Here is a 26,030-nt window from a genome sequence, read left to right as displayed (position 1 = left end):
ATAGCATTAAGTCTAAATAGGTGCCAAATAAGATTGCTAGAAAAAAGTAGCAACTTCAAGGACTGGGAGCGGTTCAGAATACAGCAAAGGAGGACTAAGAAATTGATTAAGAGGGGAACAGTAGAATCATTGAGGCAGTCCTTCAGTTGTATCAGTTGCTATGAGGTCTCAACATAGACATGAAACTGGATGGACTGTTCAACATCAATCTAGACAATGGAAATGATAAGGCAGAAACAGCAAAGTGCTCCTTACTAATATCTGGAGGACATGGTGCCAAAATTGGGAGATCTGTCTCACAGACTAGTCAAGCAACAGCCTGACATAGTCATACTCTCAGACTCATACATTATGGACTATGTCCCAGACACACGATCACCACCCTGCATATGCCCTCTCCCACCAGCAGGGCAAATCCAGCAGAACCATGGTATACAGTCAGGAGGGAATTACTCTGGGAGTCCTCACCATTGAATTTTTGATTTGATTTATTATTGTCACAAGTACCTAGGTACAGTGAAAAGTTTTGTTTTGCATGCAACACGGGCAGGTGCTATCATATAGAGATCATAGGGTATTAGAACAGAGTAAGGAATACAAGGTTACGGCTGTAAAGACGGTGCACAAAAAGCAAAATCAATATTAAATTTGAAATTTGAGGGGTCCATTCATAAATCTAAAAACAGCATGGAAGAAGCTGTTCTTGGACCTATTGGCACGTGTGTTTAAGCTTTTGTATCTTCTGCCTGATGGATGAAGTTGAGATCATAACCTCCAGACCCCATGAGGTCTCATGGCTTAATGTTAAAGATGGGTAAGGAAAGCTGCTGTTGGTTACCACTTAGCAACCTCCCTCAGCTGATGAATCAATATTCCTCCATGTTGAACAACTCAGGAAGCATGGACACTAGCAAAAGCAGTAAATTGCTGAATTCCAGAGATGAGGCAAGAGAGTTGCAGCCCTTGATATCAAGTCTGCATTTGACCTAACATGACATCAAAGAGCCCTAACAAAACTGAAATCAATGGAAATCAGTGGCAAATTCACCAGTGGTTCGAGTCATACCTAGCACATAGGAATATCGTCATAGTTGTTGGAGGTCAGCCATCTCAGCTCCAGGATATCTCTGCAGGAATTCTAGGACCAACCATCTTCATCAATGGTTGATGGACCAACCTTCCATCATAACCTAAGAAGTGGGGATGTTTGTTGATGTTGACACAATTTAAAGTACCATTCATGCCTCCTTAGACACCGAAGGAGTCTATGTTAAAATGCAGCTAGATCTGGACAACATCCAGACTTCAGCTGACAAGTGCCAAGTCATATTCATGCCACACAAATGCAGTTAGGAAGGCAAATGGTTCATTGCAAGAGGATTTAGTACAGGAGCAGGGAAATTTTATTGCAGCTCTCTAAGGCCTTGGCAAGTCCACACTGGGAGTGCAGTGTTCAGCTTTTGTCGTCTTACTGAAGGAAAAAGTGAAATTACTACAGAGGGGATGCAGCAAAGACCAGTGCCTGGATCAGCAGGTTTGGTGTATGAAGAGAGATCAGGTTGACTCAGCCTATAGCACTGAGGTTTAGAAGAATGAAAACAGGAATAACCAATGCTGCCCATTTAAATGCTTAATAACACTCAAATAGCATCATGTGGCCCCTTAGAGAAGTGACACAATTTTCCCATCAGCTCGTCCCAGTGGCTGAACTTGCCTTACCTACATTCAATTACATCTTTCACATATAATTCAGACCCAAGTCTGTGTGCAGTGGCATAGGAGATTGTTTTTTGTTATTAAGGAAACATTCAGAATGGGTACAGAAATACATTCTTTTAGATTAGCCTTCTGATCATAAAATCAAAACCAGGAAAATCATAGCACTCCATCTTATGGTTCTCATTGCTGGCAAACAGACAGACAACAGGAGAGTTGCAATCTGGGTTTCCTTTCCAACACTGTACTCCACTCCGTAGCTCAGAAGAATACTGATGAAACATTTTCAATTCACTTTCCATATCTCATAGACATCCCATTCTAGATTCACACTCAAATCCCTAAAGATCAATCAGTGCAAAAAAAAACCTTTACTGATGGAAGAGGTGCTCCTGTACTCTATTTACTACTCTGAATCTCAAGCTGTCCACATGCCAAGGACCACCCTCTACAGCATGCTGCTGTGCTCGTCACATAGTTAGTAAACATAGTACCTTCAAAGAGACATGTTTACAGTATTATCACTGTATCCATAGCGCAGCAAGCATGTTCATCTTTATCACTTAATAATTAATATTAGCCCAGATACCAATTTGTGTCTATAACATCTGTATTTATCAGGAGTTGTCATAAACATTTTTTAAATCGTTCAGTATTATTTAACCCATGTCTCATTCTTATATCACCAAAGCCAACATAAGCATTGCTGCATCAGATACAAACTCCGTATTAGAGGCAAATTTCACACCACTTTGGCAGGTCATATAATTGCTAAAAATGCTTTCCAGTTTCTTCTATAATTCTCCCACAAGCATCAACTTGAACCATGTTCCTTGGCAATGATCACCTTTCAACTCATCACCCAAGTGACAAGGAATGTTAGCAGCCTACTCATCCATTGAAGGTATTTGTCTGGCAGAGATTGATCCTGTTTTTATTCAAAGTTCACACTTTCGTGTTTTCAGCAATAATGTCAGTCAGGAAAAGGTAACAACGGTTTAGTATCTACGCAAATCCAACACTGAATAGAGTTCCTTGATGTTAAGTGTTGCAGATTCCATTACAATAGCTGATCAATATATAAGTAGTATATGAGGTGCATGCCAATGATTACTCTGACACTGAGGTGTGGATATTTCTTTGCTGTCTGAATTTACCATAAAGAAACACACAATTCAAACCCTCATATTATATTAACCAAGTCACAACTGCAACTTTTAAGCTGGGGTCTGAAAACTATCTGCATTAATCATAATCTTTAATATCTGCTATTTAGCAAATTAGATTTTTGAATAGTCAGAGCTCCGTGGAATATAATTAATTTCTAACAATATGCATAAAACATTCCAAAAGGTTTTGCGGGAAGATTGTCTGGTCAAAGTGTTGATGCCCTTGTGTTTAACAAGTAACCTAGAAGCAGCCAGTGATAGCGCTGGGGGAGGGAAAAAAATCAGAACATTGCCACATACCTCGACAACGCCAGACATCTCTGTGTAACAAGCCATGTTCCAAGTCAGTCTCCGTAATAAATCAATGGACACTGAAGAGGCAGTGCCTGCTGGTTCCCTAGTACTGCAATGAGTCAGAGCTCTCCCAGCAGATGGTACTACACAGTCTCATTGACATACTCCCACCCACCATCATAATAACATTGTGCATCCCAACAGCAATAGGGCACAGAAAGCAGGAACACTTAACATCTGCTGGGATGGAAATATTAATAATTACCCGGATACTTTTCGTCTGGTGCTGTAGATGAAACAATTGCTTTTAATGTAACCCTTTAACTGCCAAAAGTCTCAAGCTTTACTTCATACTGTCTCTCAACAGCTTCTCATGATTAAATCAGAATTAGAATTAAAACAGATTAAGAAGAAAACAGTTGATGGTAATGGTAATTGACTATAACTAAATATTCTTCACACAAAATTAAATGCTCACAGAATAAGATTGGTCTGAAGACTGTGCCCATGAAAAACATCACATGAAAAATTTCAGAAAACATTGACATTTGAAATTTTCATTTGACCCAACAAATGTACTGCGTATGCCCTGGGTACACAGCCTATACCAATCATCAACCCTTTCCAAATTATTTAATCTGCTCAGGGAATCACTGAGACAATTGGCTTTTCCAAAACTCATGAAACCACTTGAAGAAACCTGTTAAGCTCTAATATACAGAAATAATTGACACTAGTAACTCATTTTTTTCATTTTACAAGTATTCAAGGCCTCAAAAGAACAGGTTTCTTTATTAATCCACTGACTGTGATTACTTATTTATTCTAAGCTGGTTATCCATTCTGCTCCTTTTTGAAAATATTGGTTGAAATGCACTAATTTTATTTAGAATTCTCTCTCATTTTGGATACTGCATTTACATTAATGCACCTCATTAAAGAGTGCTCTTGCTCCCGACTGGGCATCAAGTTATATTGTGATCAATTGAGATCAGAAGGCGTTTACTTGTACTTATAACTGCAGCATTAGTAAGCAGCAATTTCATATTGATGTCTCACAATTACAGTATTGTGAAACCAGAGTTACACCCATCCTTGCGGGTGGATACTAATTCAGATTCTGCTTGGATTCAAACTGTAGATTAAAATTGTAATGTTAAAGCACTGTTGTAAATGGGCAAAAAATAAATCAACTGGGTGTGTTTCTGGAGAGAGATGAGAATCAGCAGCATTTGAATAATCCAAATATAAAAAAGGACTAAACCTCAGTAATGCATAATTAATTGACTAGCCCAAGGTTTGTGTCTAATACTACCTACCTACCTGAGTGGATTCTGAAAATGAGTTTACAACTGGGACAGAGTTAAAAACAAAATGGACACAATTCTACATACTTTACATGAATAGTAAAACACAGGATCTGAAAGACAGTAGGCTGGATCTTGCTGCAGTTGGGCATCTTATTAAATAGTTGGCTGCATAGTTCAGTTCATAAAGATTTTCACTGTAATTTCTGAAGCACGAGCTGTTAAAATTGTCAAAAGGGCAATAGGGCATCTAAGAACTTAGAGTCAATTGGGCATCACCTTAATGATATTTGAAGGTTGAAAAAAAGATAATGGGTGGAAAATGAAGGTGCAAAGAGAAAAGTAATGGGATAAAAGAAAGAGCAGATTAGGAGAGAAAATGGATAAGCAAAAGTACAAAATCTATATATAAAAACGATGGGGTTCATTGTTGGTCTGTTTGCCAAAGTAGTAGGTTTGTTGGCAGACATTTCGCCCCCCTTCTAGCTAATATCATCAGACGACCAACAGAGAACCCTACTAGTTCCCAAGCTACAGATCTTCACAAAAACTTTAAATTAAAAATATTCAAATTATTCAATATTATTTTAAAATATTCAATAAACTATCAAAGGATGTGACTAACACTTTAAATCTTTGACTTTCTGGACACAAGGGGTTGATTCATGTTGCATTACCCAGTGCCGAACTATTCAAAGTTCTAAAGAAGGGTCACTTGACCTGAAACATTAATTCTCATCTCTCTCTACAGATGCAGTCAGACCTGCTGAGTTTTGCCAGCAAATTCTGTTTTTGTTTCTATCGCTGATTTCCAGCCTCTGAAGTTCTTTCAGTTTTTTTTTTGTTAACAGACTGTCAAACATCTCCTTTTGGAATGTGCTTTTGCAAAGGTGGTCTGGTGAGGTGGTTTTACAACGGTTTTTTGTTGAGGTGCATCCTGAGCAGCTTCGTGATACAGGACCCTTGTGCTCCATGATCTGTCCTCGGGACATGCACCAAGACAAGCATTAACTGTGCCAGGAGGACCATTAACTCAGTGAAAGACACTTTTTGGTCTGCTCAAAATTTGTTGACCTTCTAATGCAAAGAATTGACCTTGACAGAGTGTTGTAAACTGGCACATTTCAATGTCCAGGACTATGTGCTGAGGGATGCATTAAAGCTTGGGGACAGCTGCTGCCAAGGCATAATGGGAAAAGACCACCATCTAAGGTATTTCTGCCAAAGTGCATGAGGGTCAGTTCAGTTATCAGAATCTCTTGGTATTCTAACATATGTAAATGTAGTCTTACATAAATAAAAAATGCCTTAGATTTTTTTGCAACTACAGGGAATGCCAAATTCCAATGTTTGTTTGTTATCAATGCGCAAAGACTGTACGGAAATGCTTCAGTAAGTGTGCATGCACATAAACGTTTTTTAATGAATAAAGAATATTTTTGCAACTCATTTTTTAATAAATCTCCTGAACTTGCTGGATTGTTGTGGTGCAGAGGTAGTGTTTCTACCTCTGGGCCAGGGGGCCTGGGTCCAAGTCAGAACATCTTTGATCAGATTGGTTGGAAATACCCTTTCACCTCCTGAATGTGTGGCGGTTCATTTATCATGAACAGTTACCTTCTAAGCAAAATTCAGCCCTTTGATGAAAAAAGTGTTAGAAACTAGGTGAAGACAGGAAGGTTTAAAAAAGATCAAAAGAATAATACCACAGATAAACAAATAATTCTTGTATTTCATGTGGTTTGTCAGGCAAGAATAATTAAATCACTGTAGAATTATCTAAAAGTAAAAGCAAAAGTAAACAAATTGAGTAAATTTCTTTACAATTTAGTTTACTAATAATTAATTACAAAATAAAATACAAATTAATGGAGATTTTGTTCAGAACTGAAGTTTTAAAGCATTTTCTTCCAAAATTATTTACTTAAATAGAATTTAGAAAGAAACTCTAACTGAAAGAACCCATCATTGGACAAATCTCAAAGGATTTTGATGCAGTAGCTTTTGAACCACAATGTAATTGGACGTTGAACCAACAACCTCGCAGGAAATCAGAACTCCAGAGGAGATCTGAATATCAACATCTGAGAAACGGGAGGCGGCACCCTACTGGACAATAACCAGATTAATGACTGGGGTGCTCCAACAATTGCACCAGGGAGATGTAATATTGTCTTCGTCATTTGTCTGTGGCTGAGATCAAAGCCCCAAACCTTGTCAGCAGTCATACACATCCTACTACAGCTACAAGCATCTCACTGCAGGGCCATGTGACAGCATGTTGATCAGATGGCCAAGCTAATCCTCTGGAGGCAAGAGTTCAAATCCCACCTCAGGAGCTGGTGAACTTAAATTCACTTAATAAATCTGGAATTTAAGACTTATTCTAATGGTGATAAAATTATTCTTGATTGCCATTAAAATGCATCAGGTTAACTTATGCCCTTAAGGGAGGAGATGTGCCATACTTGTGTGATCTGGCCTCTGTGGGACTCCAGACCACAGTAATGGGCGGCACGGTGGCACAGTGGTTAGCACTGCTGCCTCACAGCGCCAGAGACCCGGGTTCAATTCCCGCCTCAGGCGACTGAATGTGTGGAGTTTGCACGTTCTCCCCATGTCTGCGTGGGTTTCCTCCTGGTGCTCCGGTTTCCACCCACAGTCCAAAAAATGTGCAGGTCAGGTGAATTGGCCATTCTAAATTGCCCGTAGTGTTAGGTAAGGGGTAAATATAGGGGTATGGGTAGGTTGCGCTTCAGCGGGTCGGTGTGGACTTGTTGGGCCGAAGGGCCTGTTTCCACACTGCAATGTAATCTAATCTAATCTAATGATGTTGATATTTAAATTACCTCTGAAGTAGCCAACAGCAAGCCACTCAGTTGTATCAAACCGCCACGAAATCTGAATGGAATGAAATCAAATGAGCTATACATTAAAAATGACAATAGAAAACCCATCATTGTCAACCCTCAGATGGGTTTCTTACGGACACCACAGACGGTGAAACTGTGGTATACAGTTTGAGGGAACATCTCCTGCGAGTGCTTAAGGTAGACCATCAAGACCTTGAAGTCTTAAGTCAAACATCCTGCTAGTTTAACCCTCCCTCCACTCAGCTGATACGTTAGTACTCTTCCAACATGAATACCAAATGGAAGGAGCACAGAGGATGGAGGGGTTCAATGCCTAGTACCAAAAGTAGCTCAGTAACAGCACTAGGAACCTAAGCTGGCCATAGCTTAGGTTCCAACTCAAGTTTGTCCTCCCCAATCTATCCAACATATCAGTCTGCTCTATCATGTGCATTAAACCAATATTGTTACCTGCACATTTATGTCTGGACTATCTCCAGGCAGTGGCCATCTTCACACACTGTCTCAGAGATCAAGCAGAAGCAACCTCTAAGTAAGGATCTTCAACTCTATACATAGTGTTTTTTTTTATTTTTAAATAGTTTTAGTGTGGGGTAGTGTCTAAGCTCTCCCTCTTTGCATGCTATTTCCACTCTCTATCATCTTACCTACTGACCTCAGTCTCATGTGATCAGTTTCAGCATTATTACTTACATGACTCTCATTTTACCACAATATTTACATAAGCGTTGAGAGGTACAACAATCACACAGTCCCATGTTCACATGGAGAAAAGCCTCCATCATTTCTGTGGCACCTTCACCAAACTAAATGGGATAGATTCCAAACACATTGAGAAACCTAAAACTGGGTATCCATTAGGCACTGACACCTATCAGAAACAGCATTGTTTTCAACTACAATCTGTAACCCTAAGGTCCAAAATGTTCCCCACCGCAACCACTCTACAATTGCCATCTCGCCTGAAGGACAAAGCTGATTCATTTAAGGCTGAATGTGGCCATGCCAGGAGCAGCACCCGACATACCTAAAATAGAAAAGTGAAGCTATAGTGCAGGCCCCTTGCATGTCTAACAATGGATAGCGCTAAGTGATCCCACAACAAATGGATCAGATCAAAACTTGGCAGGCCTGTCAAATCTAGTCATAAATGGTGGTGGACAATAAAGCAACAAACAGGATAAGGAAGCGACACAAATATTCCCATCCCCAGTGATGGGGGACCCTTCATAGAAGACAAGGATGAAGTATTTACAACCATCTTCAGCCATGACATGTTGAGTGGATAATACATCTTGACCATCTCCTGAGGTGCTCAATATCATAGATGGCAGTCGTTAGCCAATTCAGTTCATTCCACATGATACCAGGAAATGGCTGAAATCACCAGTTAACACAAAGGCTATGTGCCTGACAATTTACCTGCAGTAATACTGATGACTTGTACTTGTGCTCCAGAACTGACTGTACTCTTCGCCCCACAGTTACAACACCAACATCTTCCCAACAATGGGGAGAATTGTCCAAGAAGGTACTTTCGAGAGAAGGCAGGACAAATCCAACCCAGCCACTTTCAGCACTTTCTACGCATTTCCCATTTGTTCTCTACTTCAGACCATGCAAATGCATTGGAGGTAGTTCAGAAAAGGTTTACGAGACTAATATCGGGAATGGGATGGGGTGCACAGGGGGTGAAGGCTGTCTTATGAGGAAAGATTGGACAGAGTTTAGAAATGATGGGAGTTTAGAAAACCAAGAGGTGACTTGATTGCAACAAATATGATCCTAAGGTGTCTTGACAGGGTAGGTGTTGACCTGATGTTTCCTCTCACAGGAGTAATCATAACTGGGATAACTGTTCAAAACTAAGGGGTTGCAGATTTAAAATAGAGATTATATGGATTTTTATTTTCTCTCAGAGGGTCATGGCTGGAAGTGGCTGGGTTGGATTTGTCCTGCCTTCTCTCGAAAGTACCTTCTTGGACAATTCTCCCCATTGTTGGGAAGATGTTGGTGTTGTAACTGTGGGGCGAAGAGTACAGTCAGTTCTGGAGCACAAGTACAAGTCATCAGTATTACTGCAGGTAAATTGTCAGGCACATAGCCTTTGTGTTAACTGGTGATTTCAGCCATTTCCTGGTCATTTGGGATTCTCTTCCTAAAAGAAAAAAAAAAAGAGTGGCGGAAGCAGAGGTAGATGGATCCTTGGAGATAGTGAGGACAGCAGATGCTGGAGATGTCAGAGTCGATAAAGTGTGGCACTGGAAAAAGACACAGTAGGTCAGATAGCATCGGAGGAGCAAGAGAGTCGACGTTTCGGGCTTAACCCTTCGTCAGGGCTGATGAACGGTTAATAGACAATAGGTGCAGGAGTAGGCCATTCGGCCCTTCGAGCCAGCACCACCATTCATTATTATCACGGCTGGTCATCCACAATCAGTATCCTGTTCCTGCCTTATCCCCATAACCCTTGATTCCACTATCTCTAAGAGCCCTATCCATCTCTTTCTTGAAAGTATCCAGAGACTTGGCCTCCACTGCCTTCTGGGGCAGAGCATTCCATATATCCACCACTCTCTGGGTGAATTAGTTTCTCCTCAACTTTGTTCTAAGTGGCCTACCCCTTATCTTTAAACTATGTCCTCTGGTTCGGGACTCACCCATCAACGGAAACATGCTTCCTGCCTCCAGAATGTCCAATCCATTAATAATTTTATATGTCTCAAATCAGATCCTCTCTCATCCTTCTAAACTCAATGTATACAAGCCCAGTAGCTCCAATCTTTCACCATATGATAGTCCCACCATTCCGGGAATTGACCTCGTCAACCTATGCTGCACTCCCTCAAATAGCCAGAATATCCTTCCTCAAAATTTGAAGACCAAAACTGCACACAATACTCCAGGTTGACTCTCTTGCTTCTCAGATGCTGTTGAAAGACACTTGTTAAGTAAGAAGAATAAGGAAGAATGCAGATTTAATGTTACAGTCAGATCAATCATGATTTTATGAATTCATGGAGCAGGTTCATGGGGCTGAATTACTTACTCCTGGATCCTAATTTGTACATTGTATCAGCGAAATTATGAAAGGGATCATTGACAGTGCACTAAATCAGCAACAACCTGCTCACTGCTGTTCAGTTTCAGTTCCAGTTCCACAAGTCCCATTCAGCTCCTGACTCCCGTTACAGCCCTTGTCCAAACAGATCAAAAGAACTGAACTCAAAAAGTGAGGTGAGAGCGACAACCCTTGACATTGAGGTTGCATTTAACTGAATGTGGCATCAAAGGTGCCAGAACAAAACTGGAATTAATGGAAATCAGGGCAAAATGCTCCTTTGGTTGGAGTCATACCTGGCACAAAAGGGAGGTGCTTGCAGTTGTTGGTAGTCAGTCATCACAGTTCCTAAGGCTTCTGTCCAAGGCCCAATCATCTTCAGCTTCTTCATTCTGTCCATCATAACGTCAGAAATGCATATGTTTGCTGATCATTACACAATGTTCATGACCATTTGTGACTCCTCCAGCACTGAACCATTTGTCTCCATATGCAGCAAGATCTGGACAAAGTCCAGGTTTGGGTTGATAAATGGCAAGGAGCATTCATGTCAAGCAAGTGCCAGGCAAGACTGTCTCCAGCTTGTGATTTCATGATAGATAACAGGGAACTTGGTGATGATACTAACTCCTGGGGATAACCATTGAGCAGAAAGTGAACTGCACTAGCCACATAAATACCATGGCTAATGTCAAAGGCTAGGAACTCTCCCCATCTGCATGGCATGAGTAGAATTGTGATGAAATTCTCCATACTTGCCCAAATGGGTGCAGGTCTAACAGCACTCCGGATGAAGCAGCCTATTGATTGGCATCACAACCACCATCTTCAACACATTCACTCCCTATACCACTAATACACGGTGGCAGAAGGGTGTATCATCCTACAAATGCACTTAAGTAATTCATCAAGACTCCTTCAATTGCACATTGGAGGTGATCAACTTAATAGATTTGCGAGACAAGGAAAACTACAGCAGATGCATGGCACCACCATATGCATGACTTGAAATATATCACCATTCCTTCACTGCCATTGGGTCTGAATCCAGGAACTCCATTTGTAACAGAACATGGGTGAAAATACAGTACATAGACTACAACAGTTGAAGGCAGCAACTCAGCTCCACCTTCTCAAGGGAAGTTAGGGTGGGCAATAAATATTGGTCTAGCCAAGGGTGCCTAAACCTTGAACTAATAAAAAAAAAAGCTGCAGCCAAGAGAAGCTGTAACAGAAGCTGCCAGAATGGTGGCTAGTGAAATAGATGAATCTTGGTTGGTTTTTACCTCTCAGTTACTACAATCCCAAGTGGATAACATCCCCAAGGCCACAGGACAGCCTTAAAACACAAATATCTTACAAGAACTTACACCTCAAATCAGTCAGCAATACTGTGGGCAAGCATAATGGACAGCTGGTCTTTTCCAGACTATTACTGTACATAGGAGCTGGAAATGTGTTGCTGGAAAAGCGCAGCAGGTCAGGCAGCATCCAGGGAACAGGAGAATCGACGTTTCGGGCATAAGCCCTTCTTCAGGAATGAGGAAAGTTTGTCCAGCAGGGAGGAGGGACTTGGGGGAGGGGCGTCGGAAATGTGATAGGTGGAAAGAGGTCAAGGTGAGGGTGATAGGTCAGACTGGGGTGGGGGCGGAGAGGTCGGGAAGAAGATCTCAGGTTAGGAAGGCGGTGCTGAATTTGATGGATTTGACTGAGACAGGGTGTGGGGAGGGGAAATGAGGAAACTGGTGAAATCCGAGTTCATCCCTTGTGGTTGGAGGGTTCCTAGCCGGAAGATGAGGCGTTCTTCCTCCAACCGTCGTTTTGTTGTGGTCTGACGATGGAGTCGTCCAAAGACCTGCATATCCTTGGTGGAGTGGGAGGGGGAATTGAAATGTTGAGCTACAGGGTGGTTGGGTTGGTTGGTCCGGGTGTCCCAGAGGTGTTCTCTGTACATAGAGACACAGAAGATAGGCAAAGGAATAGGCCTTTTGATCCCTTGAGCCTGCTCTGCCACTCAATATGATCACGGTTCATTATCGAACTCAGGACCCTAATCCTGCCCTCCCCAATATCCCTTGATCCTTTCAGCCACAAAAGCTACATCTACTTCCTTTTTGAAAACACAATGTTTTGGCCTCATCAACATTCTGTGGTAGTGAATTCCACAGGCTTATCACTATGGGTGAAGAAATTTCTCATCTTAATTCGAAAAGGTTTACCCCTTATCCTTAAACTATGACCACTGGTTCTGGGCTGTCCGACCATCGGGAACATAGTACATTCAGACTCCCTGACAGACAGAATCCCCTACAATAACTCAAAAATCTCAGAAACCACTCCCAACTACGCATTATGAGAATTGCAGAAACAAGGAGTCTGTAATCCCAATAGTGTGCAATTGAGTGAGTGATCACAAAATAACATTAAAGGGGATTCACCTCTGCTGTCCAGATGAGCTTCAAATAGACTGAACCCTTGGTTCAATAACTACACACTGTCAGACCATGCATTGCACGAATGATAGATCAGACTACAGGCAACAGGAATGTATATCATTATAATCTAGGTTAAATAACTCAATGCACTCTGTAACAATAAAAAAAGAGAGATGAGAATGCAACTATTAAATTATTGTTGGATTAAACTATTTGCAGAAACAGAACCAAATTTTACTGATAGTGGTTGTGTGGTAAATTGTGTTGAAAAAAATGAACATGAGTCAAAGTCAGAGTCAGACATGTAAGCATGGAAACTCTCATGTCGACCAGATATGCTAACTTAATCTAGTCCCATTTGCCTGCACTTGGCCCATATCCCTCTCAACCCTTCCTATTCATATACTCATCCAGATACCATCTAAATATTGTAATTGTACCAGCCTCCACCACTTCCTCTGGCAGCTCATTCCATACACTCAACACACTCTGCGTGAAAAAGTTGCCCCTCAGGTCCCTTTTATATATCTTTCCCCTCTCACCCTAAACCTATGTCCTCTAGTTCTGGACTGCCCACTCCAGGGAAAAGACTTTGTCTATTTACCGTATCCATGCTCCTCATGATTTTATAAACCTCTGTAAGATCACCCCTCAGCCTCCGACGCTCCAGGGAAAGCAGCCCCAACCTATTCAGCCTCTCCCTATAGCTCAAATCCTCCAACCCTGGAAACAACCTTGTAAATCTTTTCTGAACCCTTTCAAGTTTCACAACATTCTTCCATTTGGACAAAGACCAGAATTGCACACTACATTCCAAAAGTGGCGCAACCAGCAACTGCAACATGACCTCCCAACTCCTGTAATCAATGCTCTGACCAATAAAGGAAAGCATACGTTTAGGATGCTCACAGTCTCCCACAATTGTTTTCCACAAACCCCTGGAACATGTAGAGTTTTGTGGACCAGAGGGCTGCAATAATCAATAACATTTAGTGAGGTATAGGTTATGGTTAAGGAATGTGTAGTATTGTTATTAAAGTTCATTTGGTTATGAGGCCTTGAAAAAGATCAGTAACAGAACTTAAAATGACATGTAATGATGAAAAGATGTCCTGTGGTACAAGATTATACTTTGCAACTCTGGGTCAGGCAACAGAATTTGCCTACAAAGCCTTTAAGGGGTTGAAAACAGATTTTTAAATTCCTTGCCAGCTTAACTGAAACATGGACAAATCCCAAACCACATAGATGATTAAAGTTAAGAAAAGCCATGAAACACTTTCTATAAAGCACATTCACATTGCTTTTCTGTTTAACACCTTTTTCTTAATTGGAACATGGCAGGAAGTTGACCTCCACAGTTTTAAGCTGGTTGACTCAGCAGACAGGAAAGACATCAGTTCAAAGCTCTTGGGGTCCCTTTTAACATGAGTATGTTGAAGCCCTAAACAAGGTGATGTTCCACTTCCTGAAAGATAATGTTCCATTTTCCTTCCTCACGCAAAGGTTTTTTTTTTTAATTCATTCAGAGGTTGAACGCATTACTGGCTAGGCCAGCATTTATTGCCCATTCCTAAATTGTTCAGAGGGCAGTTAAGAGTCAAACAACTTGTGGTGGGTCTGGAGTCACATTTATGCCAGACCAGGTAAGGATGGCAGATTTCCTCCCCTGAAGAACATTAACGAAGCAGGTGGATTTTCCTGATAATTGATGTCAATTTCATGGTCATCATTAGCCTCTTAATTCCAGATTTTTAACTGAATCCAAATTCCACCATGTGCCATGACTGGACTTGAACTCTGGGCCCCAGATCATTACCATGGTCTCTGAATACTTCGTTTAGTGATAATACCACTAGGCTATTTCCTCCCCTATGTAAAAAAAGTATATCCCAGAGAAACAAAGGTGCTCAATCACATGTTGTATTCAAGACAGAGACCAATTATTTTATTTTGTGGAGTAACGGAGTATACGTGATGATACTGTAATGATAACATTAGAGAGATCAGAAAGGGTGATCTCTAACTTCATGTGATGGCAATGTACACAAAGATCTAGCTGTAAATACAGGGCACTTTATTATGGGTTCAAGCAGCATACCTTTGTGAAAGTCAACTTTTCCAGACCTAGAATACACAACAGTAGTGGCAGTAGAAATGGAAAATGGAAACAATGAAGCCATCTTTATTGAAGAGAACTGTAAGATTCAGAAGAAGCGAATATAGATATAACAAAAATAAGCCCTAATGTTTTAACAAGTCATTGGAAACATCATAGGAGCAGCAGCAAGGTGGAAAACAGATCCAGAGACTGAAAAATAATGAGCACAGGAAGTGGCACAGATATAGGAATAGTTCCTGGACCCAGAAGAAATGTGGAATCTAACTTATTCATCTTGGAAACATTTCAGGCAAAGGACCACACCAGGCCCAGGAATGTGAAACCTGGAAGAAAATGAACACCAAGTACAGAACTGCTGCAAGCTTGAATAAGAAAGTCCAGAAAGACCAGGTAAATATATTACTATATGCTCAGCATACCATCATTAAAATTGTATTAACAAACCTCTTCTTCAGAGCTGTTGAGGATTCTTCAGTCCCAAGGACTTAAGGCATTAACTCTTTCACTCACATGAGAAGCTGCCAGATAGCAAAGTTTGAAAAATCACAAGAATAGCTCAAATATTTCCTTGGAAAATAAAATATACTGCAAATAAGCATTGGAGTTAAACTAGAACTGGATGGACACCTAACAAAGTTGAAATTAGGTACAGGAGCTGGTGCTTTTGTTTTATCACAACAACTAAAAATGGTTTGAACAAATTAAAATGAAGGACCTGGATGAACTTTGTTAATTGCTAAAAGCCAGCTCATGGTGACACTCAAATGTAAAAAATCAGAAATCTTTGAATCTCAGATTCAGAATCAGTAGTGTTCACTACTAAATTGAATGACATACTTAAAGCTGAGATTGTTCTAGAAGGTTGATGAGATTGCTAATGCTGAACATACAAATTATAACACCTTTGGACACATTTTTAGGAATTGCTTCCACTTCAAGCATTTTTCAGAGAGCATTTTCCAATGCATAGGAAGGTACTGACAATTTCATATGCCAAATGATTGACATCCTGATATGTTCATTCACCAAAAAAAAAGGAACCTGACCAAAGAGTCAGGCCTCAGAGACCTACTGAATGCAGGATTATTACTTAGTAAAAATAAGTGTTTGCTAAAATAAATTTCTTGGACATAACATATGAGAAAACTTGCATCACCTGAAACCGTTGCAGAACTTCAACTATTCCTCAGTTTGGTCAATCAAGTAGGTATGTTTCTATCCAATTTGGCAGAAGTTAACAAGCTCTTGAGACATCTTTTCAGACAGGGTCAAGAATAGTGCTGGTGCTTGGACCAGGAAAAAGTTTTGAAAAGATTGACAAACTCCTTAACTCTTCAGAAGTCTGAGGACACTGATTCACAGTTGCTGACTGTGCTAAGGGACAAAGCATTCTCTACAATACAAGAGGCACCCATTTTCAGGGGCAGAAGGACAGCAAGTTTGCGATGCCCCTAGATCATTAACAAAGTCAGAAGTGCATTTATCATTATAAAGAAATACGTTTTAGCATCAACCTCGGGGAGTGATGTTTTTAATGGTATGTGATAAAGATTATGGGTGGCATGGTGGCTCAGTAGTTAGCAATGCTGCCTGACAGCTCCAGGGATACAGGTTCAATTCCAGCCTTGGGAGACAGTCTGTGTGGAGTTTGTACATTCTCTGTGTTGCATGGATTTCCTCCAGGTGCTCTGGTTTCCTCCCACAGTCGAAAGATGTGCAGGCTAGGTGGATTGGCTATGCTAAGTTGCCCATAGTTTCCAGGGATGTGCAGGCTAGGTGGATTAGCCATGGGAAATGCAGGGTTATAGGGATAGCTTAGGGAAGTTGAGTCTAGGTAGGATGCCTTCAGAGGGTTGGTGTGGACTTAATGGGCCAAATGGCCTGCTTCCAGACCATTCTTTGATTCTAATATTATAGTTCAAAATTGAAGCTGATAATAAATCTTTGGTCACTCTTCTAAATGCAAAGAAAGAAATTCCCAAGGTGCAATCCAGAATTCAGTGCTTTGCAGATGGTATGATTCAGTGAGTGAATATATACATGGAAAGTACCATTTCACACACTCTGAAGGATTCCATCAATGACACTGAACAGGAGAACTACATTGAGGACTTTGAAACCCACAAACCATTCAATGTATTCATATTGAATAACCATTCATAACCATTCACACCGAAAGGAAGTTAAAAGCAAGAAGGCAAGACCAAGAATGGGATGAAGAATGATTTAAAATCCAGAAGTACTGTCTGGAAGGATGGCAAACTATATTACCCAAAAATCTGAACATATGCCAGTACTTTTAAACAGCGTGAGCACCTCATTGTTGCTGATAACTTAATAGTCTTCAATGAGAAATTAGTTATTCAACATGATATTCTTCAAAACTTTCATCAAGGATATTTGGGTATGTGAAAGTATCATAAAATGGGACAACAATCCGGATTAAGGTCGGGCTAAAAAGGATTACTGACTTCATTCCTTTTTTTTAAAAAAAACAACCAAGAATAGAAAGATTCACCATTGCTGCCTTTCTTTTCCATACAGCTGTGGGAGTACTTGGGAATAGATTTGAGTAACATTATTATTCAAGATGGATTGGAGTCAACTGTATGCATAATATCACAGCAGAAATAGTTAGTTTGAGGTGATTATATAATTATTTAACAAAAGATCTGGACATTGCAGTGCTTGACAATATACTGTAGTTTGCAAGTGAATAATTCCAAAGTTGCGCACATGAATCTGGCTTTATTTATGTTATGTTATTAGTTCACCTCATGATACTCAAACAAGCGTGGAAGCTGAGAGAATGCTTCAAACAAAGTTTTAATGTAGAAAAACAAAGACCTCAAGTTTGTTCTGTTGAGTTATGGATTTTCACTATGACAGCATTGTTTACATTTAGCTTTCGGTACAGCTTTAATCTGTTGTACAAATTAAAACCTATTATTACAGTGTGATCATTTCTATATCTGTTTTATACCAGAGTAAATCTTACTTGTGTTCAGTGTTGACTCTTCATCCATTACACATTGTTTCCATCTTCTCTGCAAATGCATTACATTTGGTGATAAGATGGGATTTTGGCCGTCTTGCATTGAATAAATTTGTTTTGGATAAACCCTTAGCAAGTCAATAGAGGAATTGAGAGACTCGAGATATGTTCACTACTAGTACTATCTTAGGTGTTCCTGATAATCCAGACATTAATCAGATGGCAGGGACAGGGGAAAAGGGTGATATTTCTGACCACACCTGGCCTAGAAGTTGATGATATACTTCAGAATTTGCTTAACAAAAGGCATACTGCTGTCAGACATTTTGTGTAAGGTTGAACAGTGTTATAGTCCCAAGACATTGGAGTTTACAGAAAGCTATTGCTTTGGAACAAAGGATTAGTTACCCATTTATGATATTGTCAAGTTTTATGTTGGCTTTGAAAAAGCTGTCTATCAATTTTAATTTGGGAGAATTTAGAGAAAGCTCACTGTGGGACAGAATCAAGTGTTTTATACAAAGAGACTTTGAAATAGATTGACACAGTTTACTTTGATATAGCTAGCTGAGCAGTATCAACATGAATGTGATAGAACACAACTCCAGAAAAGACTAAGTTAACAACAGCCAGTTTTCTGCCAAAGTCAATAAATTGTAACTGAGTCTGACGGCCCCAACAAAAATAGTTGTAAATTCCTGTTATTGATAATTAGGGCAACATCAGGCGCAGAATGGTCCATTTGTGAACAGAGAGTGCTACAGCAGGAAGAGGAACATCTGAAGAAGGTACATGGAGGAAGGAAGCAGCAGTCTCTGTAAATGGTATCAAACAGCAACAGGTTGATGAGGGGTCAGTTGAAATCCATACTATAGTAATTTACAGGGTATCATAGTCCAGGTAATGGAGCCTCAGCAGACCTTGGGGCATCAGTCAATGTGATTCCTGAATTGCCATCCTGTCAAAATGTAAGTCAGTGTCTGTTGAAGAAATCATGCATTAATGAGGAAGTTAGGGAGTAGAGAACCTTCTCACAAATGAGAAAGGTCATGGTTCAAATGGTCAAAAAATTTATCCATTAGAAATGGGTTAAAAATACTGAAGTTAAAATGGAATGTAATTTTTTTTTAAACCCAGAAGAGAAAACTACAATACAAAATAGTGTGATCTTTAAGTTACCTTAGGTGTTTGGTGAAACTGGCCACCCAATTCAAAAAGATACAAGTCCAAAAGACAGCTTTATTGCAGATTGCTGTAGACCTCATCTCGGTTGCTATGCACTAAAGGTGAAAATAAACATGATGTGGAGGTGCCGGTGTTGGATTGGGATGGACAAAGTCAGAAGTCACAGCACACCAGAATATAGTCCAACAGGTTTATTTGAAATCACAAGCTTTTGGATCGGTGCTGACTTCACCTGATGAAGGAGCAGTGCTCTGAAAGCTTGTGATTTTAAATAAACCTGTTGGACTATACCCTGGAGAGAATAAAGTAAGAGGACTGAAGACAGAGAACATTATCGCAAAAGTTGAACAGAGTAGTTGGGCCACTCCCATTGTGATAACATGAAAGGCAAAATGTTATTGTAAGATTGTGGGGATTATAAAGTAATTGTAAATCATGTACTAGAATATAATCCACCCAATGAGGAGTCAAAAGTCAAGGATCTGTTTATAATATTTCAGGAGGTCAGATATGTTCAAAATTAAATCTGGTAAATACCTATTTGAAATTTGAATTAGATGCAGGGTCAAATCTCTGGGTATTGTTACCCACAATGGCCTATTTCAGTTTTACAGCTTGCCATTCGATTTTTTTTCCACTATTTTGCAAGGAATTCAGAGAGTAATGTATTATTTAGATAACATACTTATTTTAGCTCCAAATAGACAGACCCATGATGGTAGACAGAAGAAAGTGCTCCATTGTTTGGAAAAGCACATAGAATGTACAAGTTGCACAGGTAGTTAAAGATAGACTACGTCCTACCCAGAGTAAGGTTCATGTGATAAGAAATGCAACACGTCCTCAGAGTATTTCCAAGCTCAGATCTTTGTGTCTCGTGATTTATTACAGTAAACTCATCTGGCAATCTCATTGTATTCATTGAATGAATCATCAAAGAGGTGTGTTCCATGGTTATGCAGTGTGACAAAGCATTCAAGCTGAATAAAAATAACTTGTAAAATGGTACAATGCTTGTACAGTATGGTATGTGTTAAGCTAGCATATGTTTTCTCATGTTGGATAATGGTAAAAGAAATCAACTGCACTTAACATCATGTGTTTTCAGTGCCAATGAGTGAAATTCTACTCAAATAGAGTGTGAAGCATTGTTTTTGATTATGAAAGGAAGAAGATATTCTAAATATTTGAATGGTCATAGTTTCACAACCAAAACTGATCCTGAGCCACCGAAGATAATTTGAACTTAAAAGGCCCCAGCCCCCACCTTGGACTGCAGTCTGAATGCAGAGATCGGCATGGATTTTGTTGACGTATAAATGCGATATAATTTGTTATGTACAGATGACTATAAAATACAATATCTAGATGACCATCCTCATCTGATTTAGGGAAGATATATTTTCTTCTGACATGTAGGTGAGTTTTCAATCACAGCAGATGTTGGTAGAATAAGTCATAAGGACATTATATTGCCAAGGGTGCATAACTATATTGCAAACGATGGCCAATATAGATATTGGATTTAGAAACCATGCCATTTTTTAAAATCCATAGAAATAAGTTCCATTATGCAGGGAACAAGAGTTGTAATTCCGAAAAGATATAGGCCTACAGATCTTCATGATCAACACTGAGGGATGAGTTTGATAAAGAGTAAAAACAAGCAGCTATATTTGGTGGCCAGGATTAGATAACATCAAAAATGACATAGTGAAATAGACACGGCCAACAAGTCCCTTAATATTGCAGAATTTGAATGGCAATAGCTATTCATTATGGTGGATAACCAAAGTGGATTGATTGGTTTGCAATGAATTGAATGACAAATAGCAAAACCTTACAGATTTTGGATAGTTTGATTACTGCTTCGTTTTTGACAAAATTTAAACCTGACAATAGATCTTAATTTTGTTCAAAAGACTTTTCAAATGCCATGAGAATATAAAAGGACAAACACCCGTATGATCCATCACTTGAAATGAAGGAGAATATGCAGAGCATTTTGTTAATCCTGCTCTTGTCAAACAAATATGTGATACAAAATGAAGAAAATTTCAAATGTCAGATTCACAAGCCGAGGAATGATTTGTTTATTTATCATAATAGGTAAAGTTGACATAGTCCAAATGGACCACAAGCTGCTTTCCCATTGGAGAGACACAACTGGTGGTGGTTTAACCTGAGGGTCACCACATCTCAGGCGAGGGGAGTGTCCTCAATGGTAACCTCAATGGAATTGAACCCACACTTTTGGCTTCACTCTGCATTGCAAATCAGTCGCACAGTCATTGAGCTAACCCTCATTACACCTCATACCGGGAGAATGCCACATGAATCTATTCTTTAAAGACAGTCGAGATTGAGGTTTGTTGTTGAAGCCACGTTTGAATCAGTAGAAGAAAATAATTTAGACAGAAGGGGAATTATGAGAGGGAGAGAGTGAGAGAATATAATCTGAAGTTGACCCAGCAAGTTATGATGAAAAAATATCCTGAGTTTTTGAAGTGGCCAGAATCCTACAAATATGCAGTCCTTTAATATATTTAGATATTGTTTGGTGGGTTTTTTATAAGTAAATCATGTTTTACTTTCGAAGGTTCATGAAGAAGGGAGTTGGGAAGAATCAAATAGGTCCATTAAATTGGAGAGATGGAATGTAAGTAATAGTTACTTCAAGTTGTGCTCGTAACCAGTTCACATCCATGTCAGAGATGTAGACAGAATTCTTACAGGTGGAAACAGGCCATTTGGCCCAACAAATCCACACTGACCTTTTAATTAGTAACCCACCCAGACCCATTCCCCTACCCTAGAACTCTATATTTACCTCTGACTAATGCATCGAACCTACACATGCCTGAATTCTCTGGGCAATGTTGCAAATTCACCTAACTTACACATCTTTGGATTGTGGGAGGAAACCCACGCAGACACAGGGAGAATGTGCAAACGCCACACAGACAGTCGCTTGAGGCTGGAATCAAACTCAGGTCCCTGGCGTTGTGAGGTAGCAATGCTAACCACTGGGCCACCAAGCAGCCCCACGTGTCTGATGAAGAGGAAAATTCAACTGAAGATCACAGGCTAAAATCAAGTCTTGTTAGAGAAAGCGATTCATCAGTCTGGGGTAAAGATAGCTCAAGATCCTCCCCAAATTCGGAAAGTCTGAGTCAAGAAAGCAGGCATTCTCTGAAGAATAGAAAAACATTGGGTTAACATAGATTTGAAATTAATTAGAGATCGGTACAAATGCAATCTTAAACATGCTGTTTTGGAAAATGTAGGGGGTGATGGATTCTCAGGGGAATGTAACACAAACAGCCAAATGTCTGGTATCAAGTCAAGCTCTAATGTAATGAGGGGTATGTTGGGTTCCAAGCAATCAATTGTGTTAGGGGACTGTCTAGTCAGAGGCACAGGCAGACATTTTTGAGGCCAGCAGCGAAACATCAGAATGGTGTGTTGCCTCCCTGGTGCCAAGGATGTCTCAGAGAGGGTGCAGAATGTTCTCAAAGGGGAGAGGGACTACCAGGAGGTCATTGTACACATTGGAATGAATGACATAGGAAGAGAAAGGATGAGATTCTGAAGGGAGAATATAGAAAGTTAGCAGGAATTTAAAAAGGAGATCCTCAAGGGTAGTAATATCTGGATTACTCTTGGTGCTTCGAGCTACTGAGGGTAGGAATAGGAGGATAGAGCAGATGAATACGTGGCTGAAGAGCTGGTGCAGGGGAGAAAGGTTCACATTTTTGGATCATTAAAATCTCTTCTGGGGTAGACCTGTACAAGGAGGATAGATTGCACCTGAATTGGAAGGGGACTAATATACTGGCAGGGAGATTTGCTAGAGCTGCTCGGGAGGGACAAGGTAGGACTAATAAATTAAAGTGCATTTATTTCAATGCAAAGGGCCTAACGGGGAAAACAGATGAACTCAAGGCATGGTTAGGAACATGAGACTGGGATACAGAAACATGGCTCAGGGATGGACAGGACTGGCAGCTTAATGTTCCGGGATACAAATGCTACAGGAAGGATAGAAAAGGGAGGCAAGAGAGGAGGGGGAGTGGCATTTTCTTGATAAGGGACAGCATTACAGCTGCACTTAGGGAGGATATTCATGGAAATACATCCAGGGCAGTTATTTGGGTGGAACTGAGAAATAAGAAAGAGATGATCACCTTAATGGGATTGTATTATAGATCAGAGGGAAATTGAGAAACAAACTTGTAAGGACATCTCAGTTATATGTAAGAATAATAGGGTGGTTATGGTAGGCGATTTTAACTTTCCAAACATAGACTGTGACTGCCATAGTGTAAAGGGTTTAGATGGAGAGGAATTTGTCAAGTGTGTACAAGACAATTTTCTGATTCAGTATGTAAATGTACCTACTGGAGAAGGTACAAAACTTGACCTACTCTTGGGAAATAAGGCAGGACAGGTGACTGAGAGGTCAGTGGGGGAGCACTTTGGGGCCAGTGACCATAATTCTATTAGTTTTAAAATAGTGATGGAAAAGGATAGACCAGATCTAAAAGTTGACGTTCTAAATTGGAGGAAGGCTAATTTTGATGGTATTAGAACTTTCAAAAGCTGATTGGAGGCAGATGTTCGCAGTGACGGCTGGAAAATGGGAAGTCTTCAGAAATGAGATAATGAAAGTCCAGAGACAGTATATTCCTGTTAGGGTGAAAGGAAAGTGGTAGATACAGGGAACACTGGATGATGAGAAAACTTGAGGTTTGGTTTAGAAAAAGAAGGAAGCATAAGTCAGGTGTAGACAGGATAGTTCGAGTGAATCCTTAGAAGAGTATAAAGGCAGTAGGGAAATGAAGGCAAAAAGGGGACATGAGATAGCTTTGGCAAATAGAGTTAAGGAGAATCCAAAGAATACAAACACATTAAGGACAAAGGGTAACTAGGGAGAGAATAGGGCCCCTCAAAAGATCAGCAAGGTGGCCTTTGTGTGGAGCCGCATGAGATGGGCGAGATACTAAACAAGTATTTTGCATCAGTGTTTATTGTAGAGAAGGACATGGAAGATATAGAATGTATGGAAATAGATGGTGACACCTTGCAGAATGCCCATATTACAGAGGAGGAAGCACTGGATGTCTTGAAATGCAGAAAGGTGGATAAATCCCCAGGACCCGATCAGGTATACCCTAGAACTCTTTGGGAAGCTAGGGAAGTGACTGCTGGGCCTCTTGCTGAGATATTTGTATCATCGATAGTCACAAGTGAGGTGCCGGAAGACTGGAGGTTGGCTAACGTGGTACCAGTATTTAAGAAAGGTGGTAAGGACAAGCCAGGGAACTATAGACCAGTGAGCCTGACGTCAGTGGTGGGCAAGTTGTTGGAGGGAATCCTGAGGGACAGGATGTACATGTATTTGGAAAGGTAAGGACTGATTAGGGATAGTCAACATGGCTTTGCGCATGGGAAATCATGTCTCACAAACTTGACTGCGTTTTTTGAAGAAGTAACAAAGAGGACTGATGAAGGCAGAGCAGTGGACATGATCTATACGGACTTCAGTAAGGTGTTCGACAAGGTTCCCCCTGGATTAGCAAGGTTAGATTTCGTGGAATACAGGGAGAACTAGCCATTTGGATACAGAACTGGCTCAAAAGATAGAAGATGGAGGGTGGTTTTGGAGTCCTGTGACCAGTGGAGTGCTGCAAGGATCGGTGTTGGGTCATCTACTTTTCGTCATTTATATAAATGATTTGGATGTGAACATAGGAGGTAAAGTTACTAAGTTTGTACCAAAATTAGAGGTTTAGTGGACAGCAACAAATGTTCCCTCGGATTACAACAGGATCTGGATCAGATGGGCCAATAGGCTGAGGAGTGGCAGATGGTGTTTAATTTAGATAAATGTGAGGTGTTGCATTTTGGGAAAGCAAATCTTAGCAGGACTTATACACTGAATGGCAAGGTCCAAGGGAGTGTTGCTAAACAAAGAGACTTTGGAGTACAGGTTCATAGCTCCTTGAAAGTAGAATCACAAGTAGACAGGATAGTGAAGGCGTTTGGTATGCTTTCCTTTATTAGTCAGAGTATTGAGGACAGGAGTTGGGAGGTCATGTTGCGGCTGTACAGGACATTGGTTAGGCCAATTTTGAAATATTGCATGAAATTCTGATCTCCTTCCTATTGGAAGGATGTTGTCAAACTTGAAAGGGTCAGAAAAGATTTACAAGGATGTTGCCAGGGTTGGAGGATTTGAGCTATTGGGAGAGGCTGAATAGGTTGGGGATGTTTCCCTGGAGCGGCGGAGGCTGAGGGGTGATCTTACACAGAGGTTTATAAGACCATGAAGAGCATGGATGGGACAAATAGACAAAGAGTATTCCCTGAATTCGGATATTTTCTTAGAAAGGTTGAGGAGATACCTGAATGAGGCCTACAAAATCATGAGGGGTGTTGACAGGATGGATAGCAAGGACCTTTTTCCCCAGAGTGGAAGACTCAATTACTAGGGGTCACAAGTTCAAAGTGGGTGGGGAAAAGTTTAGGGAAAGTTCTTCACGCAGAGGTTGGTGGGTGCCAGTGGATGTAGTAGAGGCAGGAACGATAGCATCTTTTAAGATGGATCTAGATAGACATATGATTGGGCAGGGAGCAGAGGGATACAGACTCTTCAAAAATAGGCAGCACATAGAGGATATGGATTGGTGCAGGCCTGAGGGTCAAAGGGCCTGTTCCTGTGCTGTAATGTTCTTTGTTAGTTCTGGGGTGGGGGAGTCCAGAACTAGAGGGTATAGGTTTAAGATGAGAGGGGAAAGATATAAAAGAGACCCAAGGATGGTGCATGTATGGAATGAGCTGCCAGAGGACGTAGTGGAGGCTGGTACAATT

The 26,030-nt window shown here is 40.4% G+C and overlaps 1 protein-coding gene across 7 annotated transcripts in view; it reads right to left on the bottom strand.

Annotated features, from left to right (window-relative positions):
* LOC122564112 (septin-5-like) overlaps positions 1-26,030 on the bottom strand; it is a 124,636-nt gene that overhangs the window by 79,124 nt on the left and 19,482 nt on the right. Inside the window, exon 1 of one of the 7 annotated variants that reach the window (XM_087977479.1) lies at positions 3,186-3,261. The exons of 5 other annotated variants lie outside the window; for them this stretch is intronic. In XM_087977479.1, the coding sequence (XP_087833605.1) occupies positions 3,186-3,221 (36 nt within the window). In that variant the 5' untranslated portion in view covers positions 3,222-3,261. Of the gene's footprint in view, positions 1-3,185; positions 3,262-26,030 lie in introns of those variants that run through there. One more of the 7 variants, XM_043718688.2, reaches the window with a different exon arrangement.

The sequence above is a fragment of the Chiloscyllium plagiosum genome, unplaced genomic scaffold (assembly GCF_037043375.1).
Source record: "Chiloscyllium plagiosum isolate Xiang-an unplaced genomic scaffold, Cpla_swu_hap1 HiC_scaffold_31, whole genome shotgun sequence".
Classification (NCBI taxonomy): domain Eukaryota; kingdom Metazoa; phylum Chordata; class Chondrichthyes; order Orectolobiformes; family Hemiscylliidae; genus Chiloscyllium; species Chiloscyllium plagiosum.
This window is presented reverse-complemented; position numbering and strand designations above follow the sequence as displayed.